The sequence below is a fragment of the Melozone crissalis genome, unplaced genomic scaffold, assembly GCF_028551555.1.
Source record: "Melozone crissalis strain CALT ecotype California unplaced genomic scaffold, PUWL_Pcris_2 ptg000090l_1, whole genome shotgun sequence".
NCBI lineage: Eukaryota > Metazoa > Chordata > Aves > Passeriformes > Passerellidae > Melozone > Melozone crissalis.
Window position 1 is genome coordinate 216451 of NW_026535867.1, and position 22969 is coordinate 239419.

The following is a 22969-nucleotide window of genomic DNA, read 5'->3' on the forward strand; positions in this document are numbered from 1 at the left end:
TTCTTTAGCACCTCTTTGTTCCTGCCCTGGATATCTCATAAGCTGCCTAGAAATGTGCTTTTCCCAGAGTTTCAGTGGAAGGCTTTGCAGGCAAGGGCTACTTCTTCATACACTGAATATTGTGTGACCAGATCTGGCAGCAGTTCTTGGCTGCAGTTATTTCTGAATACAGGAGCAGGATTTTCAGATTTTCAGTAGTTCTCCTTATGTCTGAGCAGAGACAAGGAATGGATAATTCATCCATTTATCCATCCTGATTTGTCTATCAGTGACCTCTGTTCTGAAGATGCCATGAATAGTGAGAAGTCTTTATTTGAAAGTAGCCCAGTAAATTGAAGTGAGAATGAGTACCAAAATGCATGGCATGTGAGGAAGGGAGTAAGAGGGTTACACTGTCCTCAGAATAGAATTAAGAAGCTGCAAAAATGAGAGAAGCCCATTTTCTGAAGACACAGATCTTTGATGGTTTAAGGAAAAATGGTAAGAACTTCTAATGTGCCATCAGCTCCTAGAACCTTCAGAACCAGGTCTGTTACTTTGGGCTGAAACTCCTTCTTGCTCAGTGTTCAGTCTCTAACCAATGGCTGAAATTTAAACTTAAAACTCCTCACAAACCTTCCCTGCCCTGTTTGGAACCAGGTTTGATGAGCCAGAGATGGCATGTAGATTGAGCGGCCCTTCAAATTTTGTTTTTCTGTAAACTTGTCTGAAAAACATCACTTCTTGGAAAACAACACGTGCATAAATTTTAATTAATTTAAAAACCAATTCAAAGACCAATTTCATCTTGCTTTCAAAAATGTTGGAGTTACTTCTCTCTAGTTCTTATTGTGAACTTTGTCTGTGTGAGAAACAGAGATAATCAGATTCAAGATCTCAGCTGTGTTTTAGCCATCATTTAATTTCTGGTGGCCTCTGTGCAACCTTAGTGTCTGGAACTTCTCCTGAGATGGGTTTTTAATGCTTTCCAGCAGTTGTGTTTTCTAAATATGTTTTCACAATCTTTGTTACTTTGCTTTCACAATCCTTATTGCTTTTTAAAAGTGGCTTCACTGTATCAAATGAGTGCTATTAAATGTAATTAAAGTGATTTTAAGTCATAATTTTTGGAAAACTTTTTAAAATGGCCAAATAATCCCGTGGCAGAACCTGTCCTCACAGAAGACAGGATCCTAACAATGGCCCATTTCTAACATCATGCTTTGATTTTATCATGGATTATATTCAAATGATGATGAAGGAGATTTAAATGGGGAGGAAAAAAATCTCTCACCTTTCTTGATTTCATGCTAATTTTCACAACAGTGGTGGGTTACTCCTATTTGCATTTCATGGTGTTATTTTTGGAATGTGTCTTGTCTAGTCTTGGCAGACAGACACCGAGCCAAGGAGTAAAATAGGAAAATTTAACAGTGAGGGAGTTATTATCCAAATGGAACCTTCTGTTAGAGGTGTCAACAGACAAAGGTGAATGTAGAGAATGAATGGAATAAGATGAGAGAAAGATCAAATAATGGGATAAGAAGTTCAAGCGTGGGATAATGGGTGTGATTAGAGATTATTAACAATGCAAAGATTTGCAAAATGTGTTAAAAAATTCTTGTCTGTTCATTAACACTTGATGAGTGGACCACATAATAAAACAATTTTTTAAAAAAAATCATATTGAGTCTTAGAGTGTTTGTTCCAAGGTGTTATTTTCTTCTGACTATTTCTCTGTTGGTTTTTAGGTTTCTGTCTTCCACCTTGTACATAAGTGGGATCTCTGTGCTGGAACAAGATAATGTCTTCAACTCATTGAAGGAAAGGGGTGAGCAGCTTTCTCATGGCCAATATTTTATCTTCTTTAGAAAACAGCATGCCCTGGAAATAAACATCATCCTGTATTGTGTTGAAAAGGAAGCCAGTTCTTGTTGCTTTTCATGTGTCAAAGAGAATTGATTTTTGTTTCTTTTTAACTTGCTGTGTGAATGTAAGCATCTAATGTTACATAACAAGTGCCAGGTCTAAAGTTAAATAAGAATGAACAAAGAGCCATGCTGAATCTGCCAGTCATGCATTTCTCTCTGAAGGACTTCAAAGAAGCATGTATGAAGGAAAATGAGAAGGAATGATTACTTGTTAACAAGTCTGTTGGGTAGTTCCCTCACAACCCTAAGAGGGCTGGTGGTTCGGTCGTAGCCTGTAGCGTAACTATTTATATCTCTTCCAAACATCTGTTGTAGCTTGTATATGTTAGAAATGATACCACTGATCTCCAGCAGCTCCCTTGTACCTTCTGTTAACGTTACTGGGTGGTCCCTGTGCCCTTAATTATGAGGGAGTAAGTGGAACAAGCCAGGAGTGGAGTGATGAATGTCAAGTGATCACTTTGTGTGTGTGTTTCAGCTCACATTTAATCTCTTCACTTCCATACTCAACTTGCACAAGCTCTCCACATTTTTAATTATGATTACCCCTCTTCATTTAGCTTCCTTTCTGCTTTACATTTTCCTTCATACCTCATTTTATAAAAGGCTTATCTTTTTTTTCCCCCTTTGCTTTGTAGACCATGCTCTTTTATGAATTCCCGTTCACCACAGGTATCAGTAGAGTTTCTGATTGCAGGTCATGCATCAGCTTCCAGTTACATGACCTTAGGTTTTCTACACATTTTACTTTCAAAATAAATAGAATGAGAGTTAGTTCTGTTCTGTTTGAAGCTGACCAGCAGACTCACCCTCAGGTTATTTTTGTTATTTGTAAGTCTTTGAATATAAAATTAAAACACACATTTTCCCCTATGCTCTCGATTTATCTCATAAAGAATAATTGGTATTTTGAAAGCTAAGAGGTTCAGAAGTAATTTATTCTTGGGTTCACCTCGGATGCCCAAACACTCTGTGTGCTGGGGCAGAGTCGGTAGGTTGGAGGTGGTCTGGGAGCTGAGGATGGACACACAGAGCCGGTCAGCCAAGAGCAGGGCTCATTGGAGAGCACCACAACAGCTTCAGACCACGTCAGCTGCTTTCCATCACAGCCACCTTCAGCAGGGAGGGGCTGAACCAGCCTGTGACTGGGTGTAAAAAGCATCAGAAACCATCCATGTGTTGTGTGAGCTCGGTGGAGGAGCTGTGTTGGTAATTAGCTGTGGCATGATAAACATCTGGGAGCGATAGCAGCCTGAGCATCTGCTGGGGCTGGGCCTGCTAACGAGCCTGCTGCTGCTTCCCAAATGAGGCCTGGAAAGCCAAATCTGTAAATACCTTCTCAGTTACTTTCCTTAAAGTTTAACTCACTTTGTTTCTTGTCTCTACTGAGTAATGAGGAAATGTTTCTTTTTAGTGAACAGAAGTAATTCCTCAGTTAATTGCCTCGATTTAAGGGTGTGATTAGCTCAATTTGTTCTTCTTGATTTGCAGTGGTTGTCTTCACTAAATCTCATCAGTTCCTATCTTGCCTAATAGCTTAATCTTTTTCTACTGTAATTATAAGTCAGAGGGGAAGCTCTTGTGGGAAATAAAGGAAATACCCATGTAGAATTCTTTCCAGTCATTCCCCTGGGAGAAAATATGGCGAAAGTCCTTCTAGATGCAATAATCTATGGATCTAGCTCAAAGCTGTGCACCTCCTCTCTTCTTTTGTGTGGCCTGAGGGCCTTCCAGATGTGGAACGTCTCTTCATTATGGAAATCTGGAAGGAGGGGTTAGTCCTGCTTGTCTTGTTCTCCAAAAATTCTCGCCATGTCCTACTGTCTTTACCAATTTACATGTATTATCTTTGTGGCCTCCCTCTCCAGGTTTTTCTTCATGCCACAAATATGATCTTACATCCCTGTGAACTCTTAAGACTTTCTTCCTCTTCTACAACTTGTACTTTTATTTTTTCATTTTTGCCTAAGAATTTCATCTTTCTTCCACAGTTAAACATTTTCTTTAGCAGTGTTTTCTCTGCTTTTCTTAGCTTTAAAATAATCATTAAATAGTGTTTGCTCTTTCTTTGTTGATCATTTCAACTGTTCTCCTTTTATTTTGAGGGTAGTCTGGTCCATGCTTTGGATGTCACAGTCATAAATTAAATGTCTGTCTTTTGAGAAGGAAGAAAAGCAGCATTTTCTATGTGTCTGTTCACTCTGTCAATAGAGACAGGCACTTGCATTGGCTGTCAGCTGCCATTTATGAAAGAAAATAAATGTTTAAACATCAGACAAATGCTTACAGGGCTGATGCTTCAGAATGTGTTTCCTTAAAGGATTTTGAGAGGTCTCTCACTTATAGTGGCAAATGCTGATTTAGCTTTTAACACTAAATGATTTGTAACTGTAAAAAAAAAATTTAAAATATGAAGTACTTCTATCAATGAGTGCACTTTGGTTGTTGCATTTGTAGTTTTAATTTTGGTGGAGAAATCAGTAATGTATTTGGAGTTTCAAAGAAAGAATACTGATATTCTGTAAAAACAGATATAACCTAGTTTTTAGAGGAAACCAAGCTTACATCATCTTGGTGAACTTCTCTGGTCTTTGAAGCAGTTTAAAAAAGATTTTTAAAATTGCACTCATACTTAGGAATTACACTGAGTGAATTTGATGCAAAGTGAGGCTTGAGGTTTCTCCTGAGGAGTTTGGTTTGTCTCTGTGCCTGAAACTGTTGTCAAAGAAGGGAACCTTGAAGTTTGTTCTGTGTTTGCAAGATGAAACACTCGCTTGAGACTGTTATAATCTGCAGGGGAAAATATCCAGAAATGTAAAAATTGCTCTTAAAAATGGTCATATGCAGTAGTAGTATGCAATAAGGGAAGGACTTAAAATAGTTGAAAAATTTGTAGTGATTGAACACATTGAAAAAAATATTCTATTTCAGATCTTAAGGTGGTGAAAATTTTAAAACTTAGTTCTTCAATACTGACATAAGTGACAAAGAGCAGAAAGCCTGGAATTATTACCTGCATATAATGTTTTTCAAGACATGAGCTCTGACTTCTTTTTTAATATGGATTTTTTAATAGTAGCTAAACATTAGAACTCCTGTGTGTCAAGGAAAATTGACTTCCGTGTTAATAGTTACTGGTAATAGCTTAATGAGTTACGTGATTTCAGTTGTAATGGCTGCACATCTGACAAGGAAATGAAATGTGAAGTAATAATTTGTTGGCTACACTCTGTCTGGTGGTGGTGCTTTGCTAATTTATTTTTTTTTAATTATGGTATATCTTAATTTAAAAATGTTTAACTCATCTGGGCACCAAACTCCAGCTAATGCTTAGAGAGAATAATTTGATGCATTTGCTTATGTTTAAATCCTATTGTAATTAATATTTCCCATAGTATCAAATGTCTCTGAAATTGAGACTTCTGAATTCCTAGATTCCTTTTGAAACTTTATAATCACGTGGGCCCAATTGTTTAAAAATTGTTTGATATTGTTCCATTCTTTGTTGAACCTTAAATGACTTGGATGGCAAATTCCTGAAGTGTCAGAAGTGATTTGAAGCTTGGTCTCTGAAAGTGGTTTCATCCCTACTTTAGGATCTGGGATTCACACCCAAAAGTGAACAGGGTATTTCTCATTTTGCATTTGGTCCATAATTTTTAACTTATTAAATTAATATTAACTATTAAATATTAATTAAATAACATTAAATAAATATTAAATTGTTATTATTTCAGTTACAGTGATGCTCAGTGGGTTAGAAGCCTTTTAAAAACACAAACACAAACCTGCCCATTTCTAGATTTCATTAGAAATCTAGGTAGTATTAGTTCTATTAGCATTAGAATTCTAGTGTAGTATGACCTTAGAATGTCAGTTAAGTAGTGCAGAAATTAATGCTAAAATTCACTTGAGCTTGTGAGTATAAAAAGCCTCGGCCTCTTACTAGAAGTTTTACTTTAAAATATAAAGAGACAATTAAGTTTTTTGCTTATAAAACCTGTTATATTTCCAAACTGAATTTGTTGTTTGAATAAACAATAAATTTGTTTGAAAAAACAATAAATTTGTTGTTGTCAATAAACTCTCTGAGAGGTGTGCATCCATCTGAATTTCTACCTTTGTTTTTCCTTCACCTTCTTCTTAATTTTTTCTTCTTGGATTCTGAGTGGCCACTTTTTAAAGTGACTGTTTGTTTTTCTTTAAAAGACTACTTGTTCGCACTTATGATGATTTGACACAATTAATGTCTCAATAACCATGATGGCAACACAGACATTAAGTATAGACAACTATCAAGATGGACAACAGGTAGGTGTGTTTTCATTTCTCTAGGAACTAAATATACTTAGGAAGAGGGGAAAAAATTAGTGATTTTCCTTAGTGCCTGCTTTGGCATTGTTTAAGCTGGAATAATGAAACATAGTCATGTATATCTGGTCTTGTTTCTTTTTTGTACAACAGGCTGTGTAATTTTACACTTTAAATTGCTAAATTAAAATGCTGGTAACTGGAGGCAGTTTGTGGGGTGGCCTCTGTTCTGAAGATCAATTTTTCTGTTACTCTATGTCAGCTCTAAGCAATAACTGCAAGTACTTCTGTCAGCAGATGGCAACAATGGGGAACAGTCAGAAAAAACCAGCAACTTTCCACATCTCCTATAAAATGTTCATCTGAATGCAGTCAGGTTTTTGATTTTTAGTTTTATTGTTTGTTTCTTTTATTGCAATTCTAATTTCTCTCTCTCCCCTCACCTACTTTACATATTTGACTTTATTCCCCCTGCAAATACCATCCTGTGGCAGTGAAAGTAAAATATGTTTTTTTCTAAAGAACGGATTGGGAGAGAGCTTTTTCTTCCTATTTGTTGTGTGTTTCAAGTGTTCAGTGTCCAAGATAGACAGGGAATTTGGGTGCCTGCTGTGTTTCTAGTTTGGAAATGCCCCACAGGATAAAAAACTTTCAGTTTTAAGTGAGCTGTTTCCTCCTCCTAGGGCAATAGAACTCTCACTGAACTCTCTCCCTCCCTTCAAACTCTGCAGATTTATGGCCAACATTTATAATCACTTGTCTGACTCATCCCCTTCTAATTTGCTCCTCCTTCCTGTCATTAGCCAAGAAATTGGTGCATTAGTTACTTTTTTCTTAAGCATTCTGGTTTGAAAATCGTCTCTGCTTGCTGAGGGAGCTCTCTGCAAGGCAAGCTTCTCTCTTGGGTGGGAGATGCTGAATTTTCTCAGTTTCTGATTTTTCTAGGAGATAGCTTGGCCCCATTAGGTAATAAATCACAAACCTTTTGGTTCTCCCAGATAGTTAAAAATACTATTTTTTTTCTGCTGCTTTTATGTGGAAATAAATTAATTTCTGTTAAAGTCAGGATCTCTCACAGTTTCTGGAGCTGTCAGTTGTGGCTGCCTGGAGCTCCCTAGAACAGTGTCTGTCCTCTACCTGAGATAAAAGAGAATTAAGAGAAAAGATTGCAGTGGTTTTATGTCTTTGTGCAGAGGCTCAAATGGGAGAAAACCAAAGAGTTTGGGCTGAGGGGTGGAAACTTTCACAGTTCAGGTTCCTGGAAGACCTTTTAGTCCAAAAAATATTTAGCTGGAGGTGATGGAAAAAACACTTGGAACACCTTCAAAGCACCCCAAAGGTGTGCCCAGCCTCCTAATGCAATTTAGGAGGTGCTCAGGTGAAGCTCTGTGGTGCTTTTCCATGGTATAGATGTGGGTTAAATGGATGTGTAGGAGGAGTTACTGCTGTTCTCCTAAAATATTTGGTTCTTGTAATATGTAAAATGGAGTGCTAAAGGTGATGGGAGGTTATGCTCCTACAATTGAAGGACTGGAGGGACACAGAATATTTTAAATGTGCATTTTAATGGACAGAAAAACCTAGAAGATCCTTTTCTTCAGTACCCTTATACAATGCACAGTAAAAAATAAAAAAAAAATAAATCTTAAGAGCATAAACTTTTCTTTACATTGATTTCATCCTGAAGGATTTTTATGCAGACATTCCCATGAACTTTTTGGAGCAGTGTACTCTATGCTATTCCAAAAACAGCCACTTCAGAGACAAAATGCTTCAACAATTTACTAATATCTATCATTCCCATTTTAAAGCCAAATGCTAAAACTTGGAAATGACCTTTATCCATCAAAAAGTGTCAGGGATTAAAAGAGGGGTTTTGTTGCTGCTACAACTTCTTGTGTCACTGCCAAGTCACACCAACCTTCTGGCAATCTAGGAGCCCTTTGCACTGCTCTTTCCTTAGAACACAGCACCCTTATTTTACGTCAGGGCTACAAATTTACTTCTTTTTTTTTTTTTTTCCTACAGATGCAAGTGGTAACAGAGTTAAAAACTGAACAAGATCCCAACTGCTCTGAAACTGATGCTGAAGGGGTGAGTCCTGCCCCTGTAGAATCTCAGACTCCAATGGATGCAGACAAGCAGGCCATTTACAGGTAGTGATGGACTCCTGTTCTGTCTTTTGAAGGGTGAAGGATAGGGTAGAGGATTTGGGGGTTTTTAATAAATAAATAACAAGTAGCTAAAATCAGGTGATTTCTTGGCTGTCTCCATCGTTTGTAGGGAAAGAGTGAGACCAAATAGGCTCCACTGGCATCATCAGCCAAGGAGAAACCTCCTGAGCCTGTGGGATTTTTAATTTCAGCAGTTTTAAAGGGTATTCTAAGAGTGGTTGCCAAATTTAGAAAGCTGTTTTAGCCTTTAAACTGTGGTCACTATTTGTCATATTGTTTTTATCTTTAATACGAGCTTTTACTTTTATTGTAATTAGGTCAATCTTTACTCCTTTTTCTTTAGGGATAATAATCTATTCCCTAGTAATTAGCTGAAAATGGATTAAATATTGATGTATGAGCACACTAATTTGAGATTTTTCAGTGCAAAGTGCTGTGCTAAGCAATATGCTCAGTTTTCATGGGGTTGAGTGTTCTTTGAGCTTAACTACTTTATAAAGACAGAATTATTACTGGTTTTCCAGTTAAAAAAAAAAAAACAACCACCAAAACAGGAAAAAGCCAAACAAAACACCAAAAAAACCTCAACCTGAGGCAGAAAGATGTATCCATTCATTTACAGACTTGTGCTAACAAAATCTTCTCCTCAGAGCATGATTTCACAGGAGGCCTCTGAGCACAGCCTGAATATTCTTCTCAATTTTTTAAAGTTATTTCATGATGTGTAAGTATGGCCCACATTGAAGAATAAATTAATTTTATCAGGCTTCATTTAAATCTGCACTCATCCTCTTTGTAAATCCTAAATCTCATTTCTAGTGCACTGTATTAATCTGTCTCAGTGCCACTCAATTACAGTGAATTAAACAGTCAGAGCTTTTTTGCTTGTGATTGTTCTCTTTAATTAAACATATACATATTTTTTGCTGTATTTGCCTCTGGAGTGGGGTAAATCAAAATGAAAATAAATTTTTATCTTATTTTGCTCTAGCCAATGCTGTTATATGCAGTCTGTTCCAGAACTTGTCACATTCACATGAGTGACTGTGAGCTTTTCTGAGTTAGATGTCTTAATTTTCACATAAGTGAAAATACTTATTCATGTATTTAAGCATTTTTTTTTCTAGGCACCCACTATTTCCCTTGTTAGCACTATTATTTGAAAAATGTGAACAATCTACACAAGGCTCAGAAGGCACAACTTCTGCCAGTTTTGATGTAGATATTGAAAACTTTGTGAGGAAGCAGGAGAAGGAAGGAAAACCCTTTTTCTGTGAAGATCCAGAAACTGATACTTTGGTAAGTATTGGCTGTTTCTTTCATTTCTGAAACAACCATCACATTTGCAGCTTCTTCCTCATTTCTGATCTCAACTGGTCCTTGTAGTTTCTCCTCACATTTTTCTGCCTGTGAGAGATTCTTCTTTACGTTAATGATTAAAAATATTTTTAAAATTTTCTTCTGACCCCCTTTTCCCTTTTATCTGTAAATTTACTTTGGGCTCTTCACAGTTGTTTCCTGTTCTCAGCTGACATGAATGTAGACAAACAGAAATTGGAGACAAACAGAAATCTCCAAACATGAATTGGAGACAAACAGAAACAAATCCTTTCCATAGCCAGACTGACTCTGCAAATTAATTTTAGAGTGTTGGGTGTTTAACATATTTATCAAAAACACGTAATTGAGGTAATTTTTCTCCAATTTTATTTAAATCATGCTTCACCTAGTTGATGTGAGGGAAGAGCTGTTAAAAGATGATCTTAGAAAGTCTTTACCCTATATAATTTTTTCTTTCATGTCATTAATTCCTTTAAGCTTTCTGACAGTCATTCATGTGATGAAGCTGTGATTTCTCTGTTTTGAATATACCTGCCTTCAATATTTTACTCAAAAATGAGAGTTAGTTCTGTTCTGCATGAAGCAAGTCTGCTGACTTCTTAAGCCTCAGGTTATTTTCTTCATTTGTAACTCTCAGAATCCAACACAAAATCACGGTTTTCCCATATTTCTCTAATCCATATTTCTCTAATTTCAGAAGCACATCTGAGGTCTGATAGCTGGAATGTGGTAGCTGTGGCTCAGTGGATGAGGAAAGAACAGTGCTGGTGGTTTATCTTGACTTTTGAGGTCTCTTGCAGTGTTCTCATAGACCAACTGACAAGACAGGGATGAGATAAATGAGCAGGGAGGTGAACTGAAAAATGGGTGAACCCCTGGGTTCTGGTCAGCAGCAGGAAATCCAGTTGAGGGCTCCCATAAGTGCTGTTCTCCAGGGACTGATTGTGGAACCAGAGCTGTTGAACATTTCCATTTCTGACTGGGGTGATGGGGCAGGCTGAGCCCTCAGCTGGGCTGCAGGTGCTGCAAAGCTGGGAGATGGGGCTGATGCACACATGGCTCTGCCACCATTCAGGGATGCTTCATTGCTTTTGGAGAAGCAGGAAAATGGGAACCTCATGGAATTCAGCAAAGGGAAATGCCAAGTCCTAATAGGAGAAAAAGACAGACTGACTCATCGGGGCAAGGGGAAATGGGAATGAACTTACCCAGGAATGGATATGAAACACAGGAGGTTCCATTAAACCTTTTTTACTGTGAGGGTGTTTGAATCCTGCCCTATAGATCCTGTCTGCCCCATAGATCCTGAAATCCTGCCTCATAGATTCCTTCTGCCCATCTGTGGGGCAGAAGGAATCCCAGAGAGTTGTGGAGTCTCCATCCTTGGAGATGTTCAAACTCAGCTGGACATGACCTGAGGAACCTGCCCTTCCTGACCTTGCTTTGAGCAGGGGGGTTGGATTAAACCATCTCCAGAGGTCCCTTCCAACCTCAGCTGCTGGTCCCTTTCCAGCCAATTCCAATTCTGTGGCTTCTGTGAGCCTCCAAAGATTGGTTTCCCAAAGATCCTGTTTGCCTTGGCCTGTTCCCTGTGCTTTTGGTCCTATATAAACACTCTCAGATCCAGCTTGCTTTGGTTGTAGCTGGGTCTGGTGTGTTCAAAAAGTCCTTCCTGTCACTGAGCTGTTTATGGTTTCAGTTTGTGGCTCTAGTGACCAAGTCTCTTGGATTATGTGGTGTTCTCCTTTGCTGATGGGCTGCACAAACCTGGCTGGTTTTGCTTGAAGTGGGTGAGGAATTGTTTATGTCCAGGATTCCATGGCTGCTGAGGTCAGTAGTGGCTTAAACTGGAACCACATTGCAAGATCCAAAATCCTTGGCATTGAGCTCCTGTCCTGTGGTCGTGTTGTGAGCTGTGACTTTCTGTTACTGGACACCAAATGAAACCTGAGTGCAGCTTGTCCTCTGCCTGTCCTGGAGGCTGGGAGCTCTGAACAGCTGACATTCTGACAGGCTCTCATTTGGTGTGGGGCTGTGAGCACAAACTTCTCTGAAGTTGTGAACTGGCTAGCATGGATTTCAGTCTCTTTTCAGCTTGAAATATTGGTGCTTGCCACAGGGAAGGCTGGAGACAGGCAGTTTTTCTGCCTCCTCACATATATATTTTTATAGAGATTAAAAAGTCCCTGTTTAGTAGCAAGAAACACTATTGTGCACCTTTGTTCCATCTTATGCTCATGCTGTCCTTCCCTTTTTAACTCCAATGTTAATTCATCCATTCATCTGAAAGGAGAAGCTGCTAAAACTGATAATTAGACTGGGCTAGAAGGGTGGAGCAGAGTCAAACAAATAAGGTGTAAATGTTTGCTCAGTAGGATCAACTCAGGGCCAGAGCTAAACTGACATGAACTGAGCATCACAACACTGAAGAACCAAATTCAAGTCCTATCTGAGACTCACAGGCCTGTTACACTAAGGAAATTGGTCAGCTGTTTCATTTCTTTTTCCTTTTACCCCTTTGAGATGTGGCATGTATAACTCAGCCAAACTGTAGTTTCTGTGACAGAGCTTCAACTGTGGCAGCTCCAAAGCAGCAGAATATAATTCTTCATGAATTCTCCAGAATATAATAATGTTCCATGCTGCCTGTGGGCTAATTAAGTAGATAACAGAAATTAGGAAGGGTCACAGATAGTGATTGTAGGGTCACTTACAGTCCTGGCAATGTTCCACGTTGTGCACTCATTTGAAGTGCCTTGAATACTCCACAAGAGGAGTTTGGAGTTCATCCAGAGGACCACAGAATGTTAATCTGGGTGGCACAGGCATTAGATCAGTTTGACCAGAAAGGAAGTTCATTAAGAGCAGTGGATGCTTGTTCCAATTTGAGCAGCTCTTACTAAGCCATGGTCTAGATTATCTTGTTACTTTGGTATTATAATTCCCATTCTAAATTAATTGGTGGCTTCCTGCTTTAGTATTAAAAAGGATTTCAGCATCCACCTGAAACTTAGTTTTGAGGATACTCATAAATTGCTAAATTGCCTGTAAACCAGCTTTCAAACCCTTGTTACTATCCAGCTGGAGGGATTCTGTTCTGGAGGTTCTGTTCTCCCCATTTAAGCTCTCCAACAACATCAGTTGGTGTTTCTGAATCAGCAGGGCAAAGGATCATAGTCAATCCAGGAGAATTGTTACCAGGCCTTTTTTGGAGAATGGTTACCAGGCCTTTTTAGGAAATTGTTACCAGGTTTTTTTTACTTCTGCAGGGTCTCTCCCAGGTCTGGGTGCAATCCTGGGCCATGTGCTCTGGGATGACCCTGTGGTTCATCCTGCAGATCTCCTGTTTTCAAATCCCTTGGGAAGGAAGTGGAAGCTGAAGGTTGTGCTTGTGTTCTTACTAGTCTCGAAATGTGTTTTCCTAGAGCTTCAACTTCCTCCATATCTTCTTGGAATGTCATTTGCATCCCCTTAGTGCTTTTTCTAAGCACCAGTGTCAGAAGATGTGTGTTTGCTGTCAGTAACCAGATTTTGGTGCTCTCTGTTGCTGCTTTCTGGAAGTGAGCTCAGCTTACCCACATAACTTGGAGTATCACCTTTTCCCCTTACCCTTTGCTATCCCTGCCTCATTTTTACAGAGAAAACAGATCCTGTAATGAGCCAACTGCTCTTTGTTCTCTGTCAGTCTCATTTTGTGCATAGGACATCCACAAATTTAAGAATTTGTTCAGCATGGGTGCTTGCAGAGAGTTTTTTTAGACCTTTCACAGATTATTTTATGTTTGAAGACATTCATTGCTTAACACATTTTTGTTGCTCACTGCTAACTCAGACTCTGCAGAAATACCACATTGCCTCAGGGTGGTTCCTGCCTCTCTGTTCAGAGTGAACTCTTCCCACACATGGGTGGATTTTTTAATTTCTCCACACTGCTAGGACTGTAGGATGGTTTGGGCTGCCCTAAAAGCTCAGGGGGTTTCTAGTCCAACCTCCTGCACAGAGTAGGGTCAGCTGTGAAGCCAGAGCAGGTTACTTATGGCTTTGTCAAGTCTAGACACAATCCAAAACAAGGGCTGTTAAATCTCCTCTCCCTTTTGTATTTGAACAGGACACTGCCTTTTTTGAAGACCCCTGAGTTTTTTGTTTCGTTTGGGGTAAGGATTTTTGGTTCAGTACCCTCTTCTCAATTCTCTTGAATTCTTAGTTGTGCCTGGAACCTGAGTTGTAGAGGTGAAGCCAGCTGGTGTCATTTGAATATTGACTGACCAAGCCTTTCTGAAAGGTTTTTGCTGTTTTAATGTGCAGAACTGTCCCATAAACCTCTAGTTACACCTTTTCTAGCTATGTCTCATAGCTGAGGACTCAAAACAGAGGTTATCAAATCAAAACAAATGAAAGCAAAATAGCTTTTCTCCCAGAGTGTGCGTTCTTCTACTGAAAATCTGAATTGCTGCAGGAGGATTTGGGTCAGGGAGGTAGGTAAACTGTGGATGTATATATTTTAATTGGTTTTTTTTGCAAATGAAGAGTAATTTGAGTGAGATTATGTGTCAGTGTATGGAGATTCATTCATGTGTGTTGCCCACATGTGCAGTTGATGTGCTCTGAAATCCATGAAGAACTGTGGCTCTGTTTTACATCAGCAAGGTGAGCTGGGGATCACAGCTGAGGCAGTTTGTGATGTGTCTGTGCCTTTGCACCATGGGCTTGAGGCACTGCAGGCAGGACACAGGCACAACCTAGAGCATATTTAGGCTAAAGATAGCCTAAATTTCTTAAATTTGGAGACATATTTTTTATATAAATAGGCTCTGGATAGCAAAAACTGGAAGTTTTTCAATAACTTTCTTTCTCTAATAGTTTACCATTATCTTTATTTACAGCAATTTCAGCCATAGTAGAAGATATCCCTGCTCATGGCAAGAGTTGTTAACAGGATGATCTTTAAGGTCCCTTCCAACCCAAACCATTCTAGGATTATGTGAATATACACAAACCTCATGGTTACTTCATCTTCGTGCATTTCCCAGAAGTGATACTTCAGTTTTATTGCTACAGCTGAAAAGACTGAATCAGTTATAAAATGTCTTTTTTCTGTGGCATATTCTATGCAGTAGCACTGAATGAAATATTACTGCTGCTGTGACCTGTCTGAAAATACTTCTTTGTATTACCTTTGTCCAACCTGAGTTATTTTATCAGGAGTTCTTGATTTTTGTAGCTTTAAGGGAAAAGTGAACTTCTGCTGACATTAAGTTTGGTCCACCTGTGCTGCAAGAGAGCAGGAGCCATATGGCCACAATTAATGTGGCTGTAAATGAATTAATAAGTCCTGGTGACAGGCATGGCATATTTACAAAGTTTTGTTTTCCTCCTACCACAGCAGCACAGCTTCCTGCAGGAGCAGTGTGATGGAGAGGGGCCCTGCAGAAACCTGAGCAGTGTTACTGACTCTGGGTTTGTGGGTAATTCTGACTTTAATTCAATTTTCACCTCAAGTATCAACCATCAATTTTCAACTAAGTCTAAGCTGAAGAAAGGACTTTCATTTTTCCTCCAAGCACATGCTGATAAATAAACAGTACAAATTTGGCTAATGTTTAAAAAAACACAACTCTCTTGACTGAGCAAAAATAAACTAAACTCTATTATGGTCAAATATTATGTGTCCAAAAACATATTTTGTTACCTCAGTTTTAGCTGAATCTTTAAAGCACTAACTAATATGATGAGCAATTTGTTGATCAGTTACACATGAAGAATTTTCTATTTTAAGCTTTTTGTTTCTGAAATAGAGACAGAATTTCTTGAAGCACAGATGACCTTTGTTTTGTGTTAAAATTTAGTCACATTTGCATGCTTTAACTTTGTTGTGTTTAAAGGTGCTTAAGCACAGTTTAAAAAGCAACCTGGGCTGGGTTAGAAAGTCACTGATTTGTGTCCCAGTGCTGGGTCACTGCACTCAGTGTTTCAAAGGCTTTCAGTGTCGTAGGTCACAAGAGTTACCAGATATTAATTTGGGTCAAATCTACAGCTCAGGTGTTTCTGCAGCTGTTTTTTGAAAGATTTATTTTTTCTTTTTATCCCTGAGAAAAATTTTTAAAAAAATAATTTAATTTCTTAATTTTTTCATCTTGTTTATTTTAACACAAAGTTGTCTACACTGAGTGAGTGTCCTGGAACCTTTTGCTGAAATAAACAGGGAAAATATCTGTCTCAATGAAAGCTAAAATGTCATGATGGAGAGGGGAGCACACTCAAAAGTTTTCCTACCTTGATCTCCTTTGGGTGCCTTGAGCAAAGAATCTTCAGCTCACAGTTGGCTTCTTGAGTTGGAAGTAATAGATTTAAAATAGATTTAATAGATAGATAAAAGTTTGGAGGATCTGATTTCTGTTCACTGGATCAGTGCTCTGCCCAGCTAAATAACCCTGTTATTTATTGGTGGACCCCAGTTATTTATTATATGGTGGACAGATTTTTCCAAATAATTGTAAAGTCAAGCTCTGCACAATGCTTTAAAATTGCAACTGTTCCTTTTCATGAATCTGAAGGATATTTCTCTCAGAGATCCAGCACAGCACAGAAATGTTGGGGGTGGCATGTTGTATAAAAAATAATTACTTTGCTGGTGTGTTGTGTACATATTTGAATGTCCTGGATTTCCTGCTGCTGTTGGACCATCTGGATTTGGTTTTAGCTTCTGATCTTCTGCCATGACCCTTACAATCACCTAAGCTATTTTTGTGCAGTATGTAATACCATTGGTTATCCAGGCTTACAGTGCTTTTCTCACAGTGAGCACGACAAGTATTCTCCTCACATCCATATCTCCTGTACTTGCATTTTAGCTTAAACATGGATTATTTTCTTTAATTTGGTTTAGTGCTTTATATTTAATGTTTTGTATTTCAGAATCAGTTTCCTCACCTGAAAGTTCTTACAAGATTTTACCTGAGAGTTATTCATCTTTGTCATACAATCACAGAGGAACCTAAAAGCTGTAGCACTGAAGAACTCTTTGATTACTTTAAGCTTTGTTGGCTAAATTTGGGACCTCTTTATTCTAATTTTATTGAAAAATAAAGGCTTTTATCCTCCCTAGCAATCTGTGGAACAAATTTATGCTTAATCACAGGAGTGCCTTCTTCCTCACTGTATCTCCAGCCCTTCTGGTTTCCTTGTGTCAGGGTGAAGCTGAACGTGATGTTTCTGATTTATGGAGCTCCAGAGAGAACTGCTGCTGGCCAAGCCTGTCCAGCCCTGCCTTCCAAACCATTCCTGGGGATGGGATTGCTTTCCATCACTTGCACTCCTGTGTGGTCTGTGCCCCAGAGGTGTAGGAGGGGGTTAAAGACCACATGGACGTCCAGGCTCATCCTGTGCCCTGGGACACCTCAGCTGCTCTGGCTTCCTGAAGTGTCACACATGACAAAGATCACTTTGCTATCCTGTTCTCTTTCCCCTGTGTGGCAGTTTCCTTGTGTTCTTTCACATTCCAAGATTTAGCAATTAGAACCTCTGCTTTAATTGGGTGATCTTTGTTACTGGCAAGCATTGTTTGCTTAAATCTCACTTGTTTGTTTTTTTTTTAACAAATACTTATTTTGTTTCTGATTTTTTTTTCCCAATTCTCTCCCTCAGATGGTAAAAGCAATCCAAGTTCTGCGTATCCATCTGCTGGAGCTGGAAAAGGTCAATGAACTCTGCAAGGATTTCTGCAGTCGTTACATTGCCTGCCTGAAGACAAAAATGAATAGTGAAACTCTATTAAGTGGAGAGCCTGGAAGTCCTTACTCACCTGTGCAATCTCAGGTGTGTTTCCAATGCTGTTCAGTGGATTTTTGCTTAGATTTCCTTAGGAAGTTACAGCTATGCTTCTTTTGCTATCAGTTTGCAAACAGTTTCTGCAGTTTCCTGTATTCTCTCAAATCAGGTATTAAGAGTAGAAAGAGATTTTTGTTTGTTTTGTTTTTGTTTTTGTTTGGTTTTTTGTTGGCTTTTTGTTTGCTATGGTTTGTTTTGGTTTTGGGGTGTTTTTTTTCATTTGGAGGGAGGATGTGGTTTATTTTGTGCTACTGCCCGATGGACAAATTTGTTGAAATGTGCCACAGCACAGAGTAAATTTTTTATTGTCAGTCTTCCTTTTATGATTTTCTCTCAGTTCAGGAAATGGAGATATTCAGAATAGCCTGGATTTGCTATTTGGTTGGAAGGAGGTTAGGAAACAGAATAAACAAGGAAGAAAATTTTGCCTGTTAAGGCCTCCTTAGTCTGCCTCCTTCATTAAAACATTGAGATGACTGATGCATTATACACAACCTGTATTCTGGAATAAATAGACAATATCTGATGGATTAAAGTTGCAAAATTGCATTTTTTGTATTAAATGGATCACAATTAATAGGTTATGGTTGATGTTTTTGCTGTCAGATGCTGCAGAGTGAGTCCTGCCACCCCAGTACCCTCCTGTGAATTACTCATGTATCTGATGCTCTGCATTAAAAAAAAGCCTCAATGACTTTTAAACTTCACTTTCTGGACTCCTTTTATAGGTTTTGATGTCTGGAAGTGTGGAAAGGAGATTCTAAAATCAGGCAAAAAAAAGCTTTTAAAATGTTTTTTTCTGTATATCTCTTACAGTTTTCTGTAGAGACATGAGGGACCCATTTTGCATTTGCTATCAAAAGAGATTATTCATACATACTAAGGAAATGTGTAAGAGTTTGCATGTCCAAGATTGAGTAAGGGCTGTCTTGAGCAGAATAAAACATATTGAGTATTTAATACATTATGTTCAAATTGAAGGAATTGAGGTAATAACTAAAATTCTAAAGCTTTGATGCTTGTAATAAGAGCATCAAGGGTCATTACATTTGTCCTTTTTCCCTCTTGCCTTTGGAAACTGTTTCTTATTCTTTACATACCTAGAACTAAAATTTCTCAAAATTGTTTTACATCTTTTCTAGCAGTTGCTTTCATGAGGGTTTTCAAAGGTAATGAGGAAGTTAATGTAGGTAATGATGAACCCCTAATGGAGTATTTTTCTCTTTGAAGGTAATCCTGTGATTAAACTCCAAACATATTTTAGAGCAAAAAATACCTAAAACAACTTACAAAAATACACAAGCATGCTTGATCTCCTTACATGAAAATAAAAATTTTTAAAAAATGTAAGCAACTAATTATTTTATTTTTCTAGCAAATTCCAAGTGCCATTGCAGGCACACTCAGTCCCCAAGGGATCGTGGTGCCAGCATCAGCATTGCAGCAGGGAAATGTAACTATGGCAACAGTAGCAGGTATGACACACTAAAAACAACTGGCACCTTGCTCTTCATCTTGGTTTCCCTTGTGGTTGTTGCAAAAACTACACAAATACTTGACAAGTGTGCTTTAATACCTGAAAAGTTGTTGTAGTACAGTCAAAAGTTGTAGTACAGTCAAAAGTTTTAATACAGTCAAGTGCTTTACTGGTTTATGAATGTTTGTTTAATTTATATGTTTTCCAAGTATGTCTATGGGAGTGGCAGTTACATATATGATATTAAGAGATCTTAATGTGCGACACTACATTTGTTAAATTTTCACAGACTGTGATGTTTGACCTTTTTTTTTGCCTTTAAAAGAAGAATTCTATTTGACAAAAACATGCATTACATAAACCATTGCACTTGTTGGTTGCCTTATGCTCCTTGGAGTTTGGAACCACACTTACAAGTTTGTAAAATCCTTGATATCCTTTTTATATGGAAATTACATTTGAGATTAAGTGTTTAGTCTTGCCTCTCAGCAAGGTTTTAAATCAAACCCAGCTGCCCTAAGAACTGGCCACACTGAGGTGTGATTTTGGTGTTGAGACCCTTGTTGGTTGAAGACTTAGCTTACTTAAAACAACATGAAGAACTCTTTTATAGCCTGATAATCATGGCATTTTCCTTTGAAAATATATTTAGAATGCCCAAAATACAGGGAAATAGAATCAGATTTTGTACAGTGTTTTGTGAATGGATGTAAATTTTAGTGTGCAAAGAGCACATCTTGCATGCTGAATAGAAAAGAGTAATTGATATATTATTAAAAGTCTTGTATGGTGTGCAGTGGTGATGTGTTTAAAGAAAATAATACTTGAAGGGGTTTTTCCTGCCCATAATCTGTGTTTCTGTTTTGCTTCAAGTTTAGTCTTGCCTCTCAGCAAGGTTTTAAATCAAACTCAGCTGCTGGATGAGCTGGATACATTGAAGTGTGATTTTGGTGTTGAGACCCTTGTTGGTTGATGACAGCTCAGTTAAAACATCACGAAGAACTGTTTTATAGCCTGATAATCATGGCATTTTCCTTTGAAAATAGATTTAGAATGCCCAAAATACAGGGAAATAGAATCAGATTTTGTACAGTTTTTTGTGAATGGATGAAAATTTTAGTGTGCAAAGAGCACATCTTGCCTGCTGACTAGAAAAAAATAATTAATATATTATTAAAGTCTTGTATGGTGTGCAGTGGTGATGTGTTTAAAGAAAATAATACTTGAAGGGGTTTTTCCTGCCCATAATCTGTGTTTCTGTTTTGCTTCCAGGGGGGACAGTGTATCAGCCAGTCACTGTGGTCACTCCACAAGGACAAGTGGTGACACAGGCACTGTCACCTGGCACTATTCGCATCCAGAACTCTCAGGTTTGTTGCACAAGCTCCACACAATGGTGATCTGGTTGGAAATACATCTCAGGGGGTTTGGGAGTTTTGATTTAAATTTGACACACTGGCAGAAGGAGCTCTGTGTACACACAGAGCAATTAACTATAAATTGATGCAGCCACTGCTGTGGGAGGTACAGGTTGTAGGAAATGTCATAAGGTCCTCCTTGCCACAACAGCTCATCAGAGTTCCTACCTTTTAATTGTGTTCTTTTACTGATGCCAGAAGAGTTGTAGGTACATGAAATTTTAAAAAAACCAACAAACTAAAATTTAAAAAAACCCCCACCTCTAAACCAAATCAACAACAACAAAGAAAACCCAAACCAAAACAAACAAACACAAACAAACAAAAACAAACAAACAAAATCAAAACAAACAAACCCAAAAAAACCAAAACAGACAAACCCCACACCAATGCAAACCAAAAAACCCTCTAAATTAAATGAATACTTTTTCAAGGATTATAACTTTTTTAATAATTGAACTCTGTTTATGGCTGGACAGATTTGATGTATTACATTAAGGTGCCACACTGCTATTGTGAGAAAATTGACTTGTTATTACAATTGCAACCAATGGAACTGTGAAACTATGTATTTCAGAGTTTAACCTTCAAAATATTTAATTGAGACACTGGGAGATCCTAATTTTGTCCCTTTATAATCTAAAATATAAGGGCCAGCACTCTTTTGTGGGAGGCTCTTAAGAGTTGATCTGAAGAGTTCAAAGAAACAACTAAAGAAAAAGAAACATGAAAATTAAACCATCTTCTGGGACAGAAAACCTTGCTGGCTTTCTCTGGAAGTGGTAAACCAAATCTTCCTGGAATCTGGATTTAATTAAAAATGTGAATGAGGAGCTCCCATCTCCCCAGCATAAAATCTGTTGGTAATCACTGACTCACTGGTTTCTTTTCCCCCTTTTTCTGGCCTTCCAACCAAAAAAGTGTGCACAGAGTGTTCTTTGAATTGGCAGGAGAATATCTGTACTCAGCCATGTCCCCCCCTAGAACACAGACAGCTCTGTCCTCACACACCTCTCAGAAAAAAATGTGTAAAATTACACTCCTGGACTGAAGGGATTTGGAAAAATTGAGGGTTTTTTACCTTTAATGAAAAAAAATAAAATACTGAGAGGAAAATAATGCCTCCAGTCTATAAATAAAAAAGGACTTGACCTCCTGTATACATCTGTGACTACTCTTGATGTTCGTTGGAGTCTCCAAAGCCACCTATGCAAAGGTCACTAATTGAAAATCCTTCTTTAGTGTTTCAGAATGCTGTGGAGGTAGGGAAAAGCACAGTAGAAAAGCTATTGAAAGTTCATTATAAAGCCTCCATATGCAAGCAGGTTATTTAGAATGTAAGACATTACTTTGGAAATTAAAATGTGCTCCAGATATATATTTGTAGTAATTTGATAGCCTAAACCTTGTTTAAAACTAATTTGCTACATATTGATTGGCTTAAGAAATTGCTCCAATTTGTCTGGAAAACCTGATTTAGAATTATTTTGGTTACAATTGTCTGAAATAGAATCTTATATGACAGCACATAAATTGTGCTGTTTCTTTCTATTTCTGCATAAGCATTTAAGAATGTATTTCCAAACATTCAGATAACCAATGTGCAAATGATTTGATGAATCCATAGGAAGTGAAAAACAAAGATAAAGAAATATGAATATTTAAGAAGTAATATGAATGTTGTAAAGTGAATTATAGGTTCTGCTGTATGGATTTTAATGCTCTTTGAGAATTTAATGCATTTATTTAGCAAGACCTTTAGCATCTTTTTTTTTTACAACTGCAGCATAATAATTAATTTTACTTTATCCTTCATTTAAGTCTTAAATCAGTAATATTTTACAGCTTCCATAGTTGTTTATGTTTGCACGCAGTGGATATATTCAAGATATTCAAGCCTAATTTCCTTTCATTCCTTCTATAAATAAATTTTCATTTATTGATACAGAACGGCCATTACTATGTTAACTGCTTTATTTCTCCTAAAATTAAATGTGCAGCTCCAGTTGCAGTTAAACCAAGATCTAGGCATCTTGCATCAAGATGATGGCTCATCAAAAAACAAGAGAGGAGTTCTTCCCAAGCACGCTACAAATGTGATGAGATCTTGGCTTTTTCAGCACATAGGGGTAAGGACTGAGCATGGGCAGTTTTTATGTAGCTCCTTCATGTGGTCTCTCACAATTTTTCTTCATAAACAAGGTGAATTTATTCTGTTGTCAGTTATGGAATCCCAGTTCAGCTTTCCCTGGAGTCAGTTGGAGTAGTTCCACAGTCTAATGCTGGTTGGCTTTTAGTAATGTTTTAATAAATATGTTACATTTGTACTGCATGGTCTCAATAAGTGCTTTTACAAGGAGCTTTTCTTCATTTCATTTGTGAGAACTTAATGCTCTCTTCACCCTGGTTCATGGCACAAGGAAAAGTAATTCCACCTGTATTTTGCAGTGTTTTAGGGGTATTTCACATTTTCTGTCTTTATCTCCTTTACAGTTCTTTCATGTGTACCAA

General features: G+C 37.8%; 1 protein-coding gene across 2 annotated transcripts in view; it reads left to right on the plus strand.

The window, feature by feature from the left end:
• PKNOX1 (PBX/knotted 1 homeobox 1) overlaps positions 1-22969 on the plus strand; it is a 37527-nt gene that overhangs the window by 8903 nt on the left and 5655 nt on the right. For both annotated transcript variants that reach the window (XM_054291265.1, XM_054291266.1), the window contains exons 2-9: positions 1731-1810; positions 6120-6221; positions 8250-8377; positions 9523-9694; positions 17381-17551; positions 18939-19038; positions 20313-20410; positions 22459-22587. In XM_054291265.1, the coding sequence (XP_054147240.1) occupies positions 6171-6221; positions 8250-8377; positions 9523-9694; positions 17381-17551; positions 18939-19038; positions 20313-20410; positions 22459-22587 (849 nt within the window). In that variant the 5' untranslated portion in view covers positions 1731-1810; positions 6120-6170. The remainder of the gene's footprint in view (positions 1-1730; positions 1811-6119; positions 6222-8249; positions 8378-9522; positions 9695-17380; positions 17552-18938; positions 19039-20312; positions 20411-22458; positions 22588-22969) is intronic.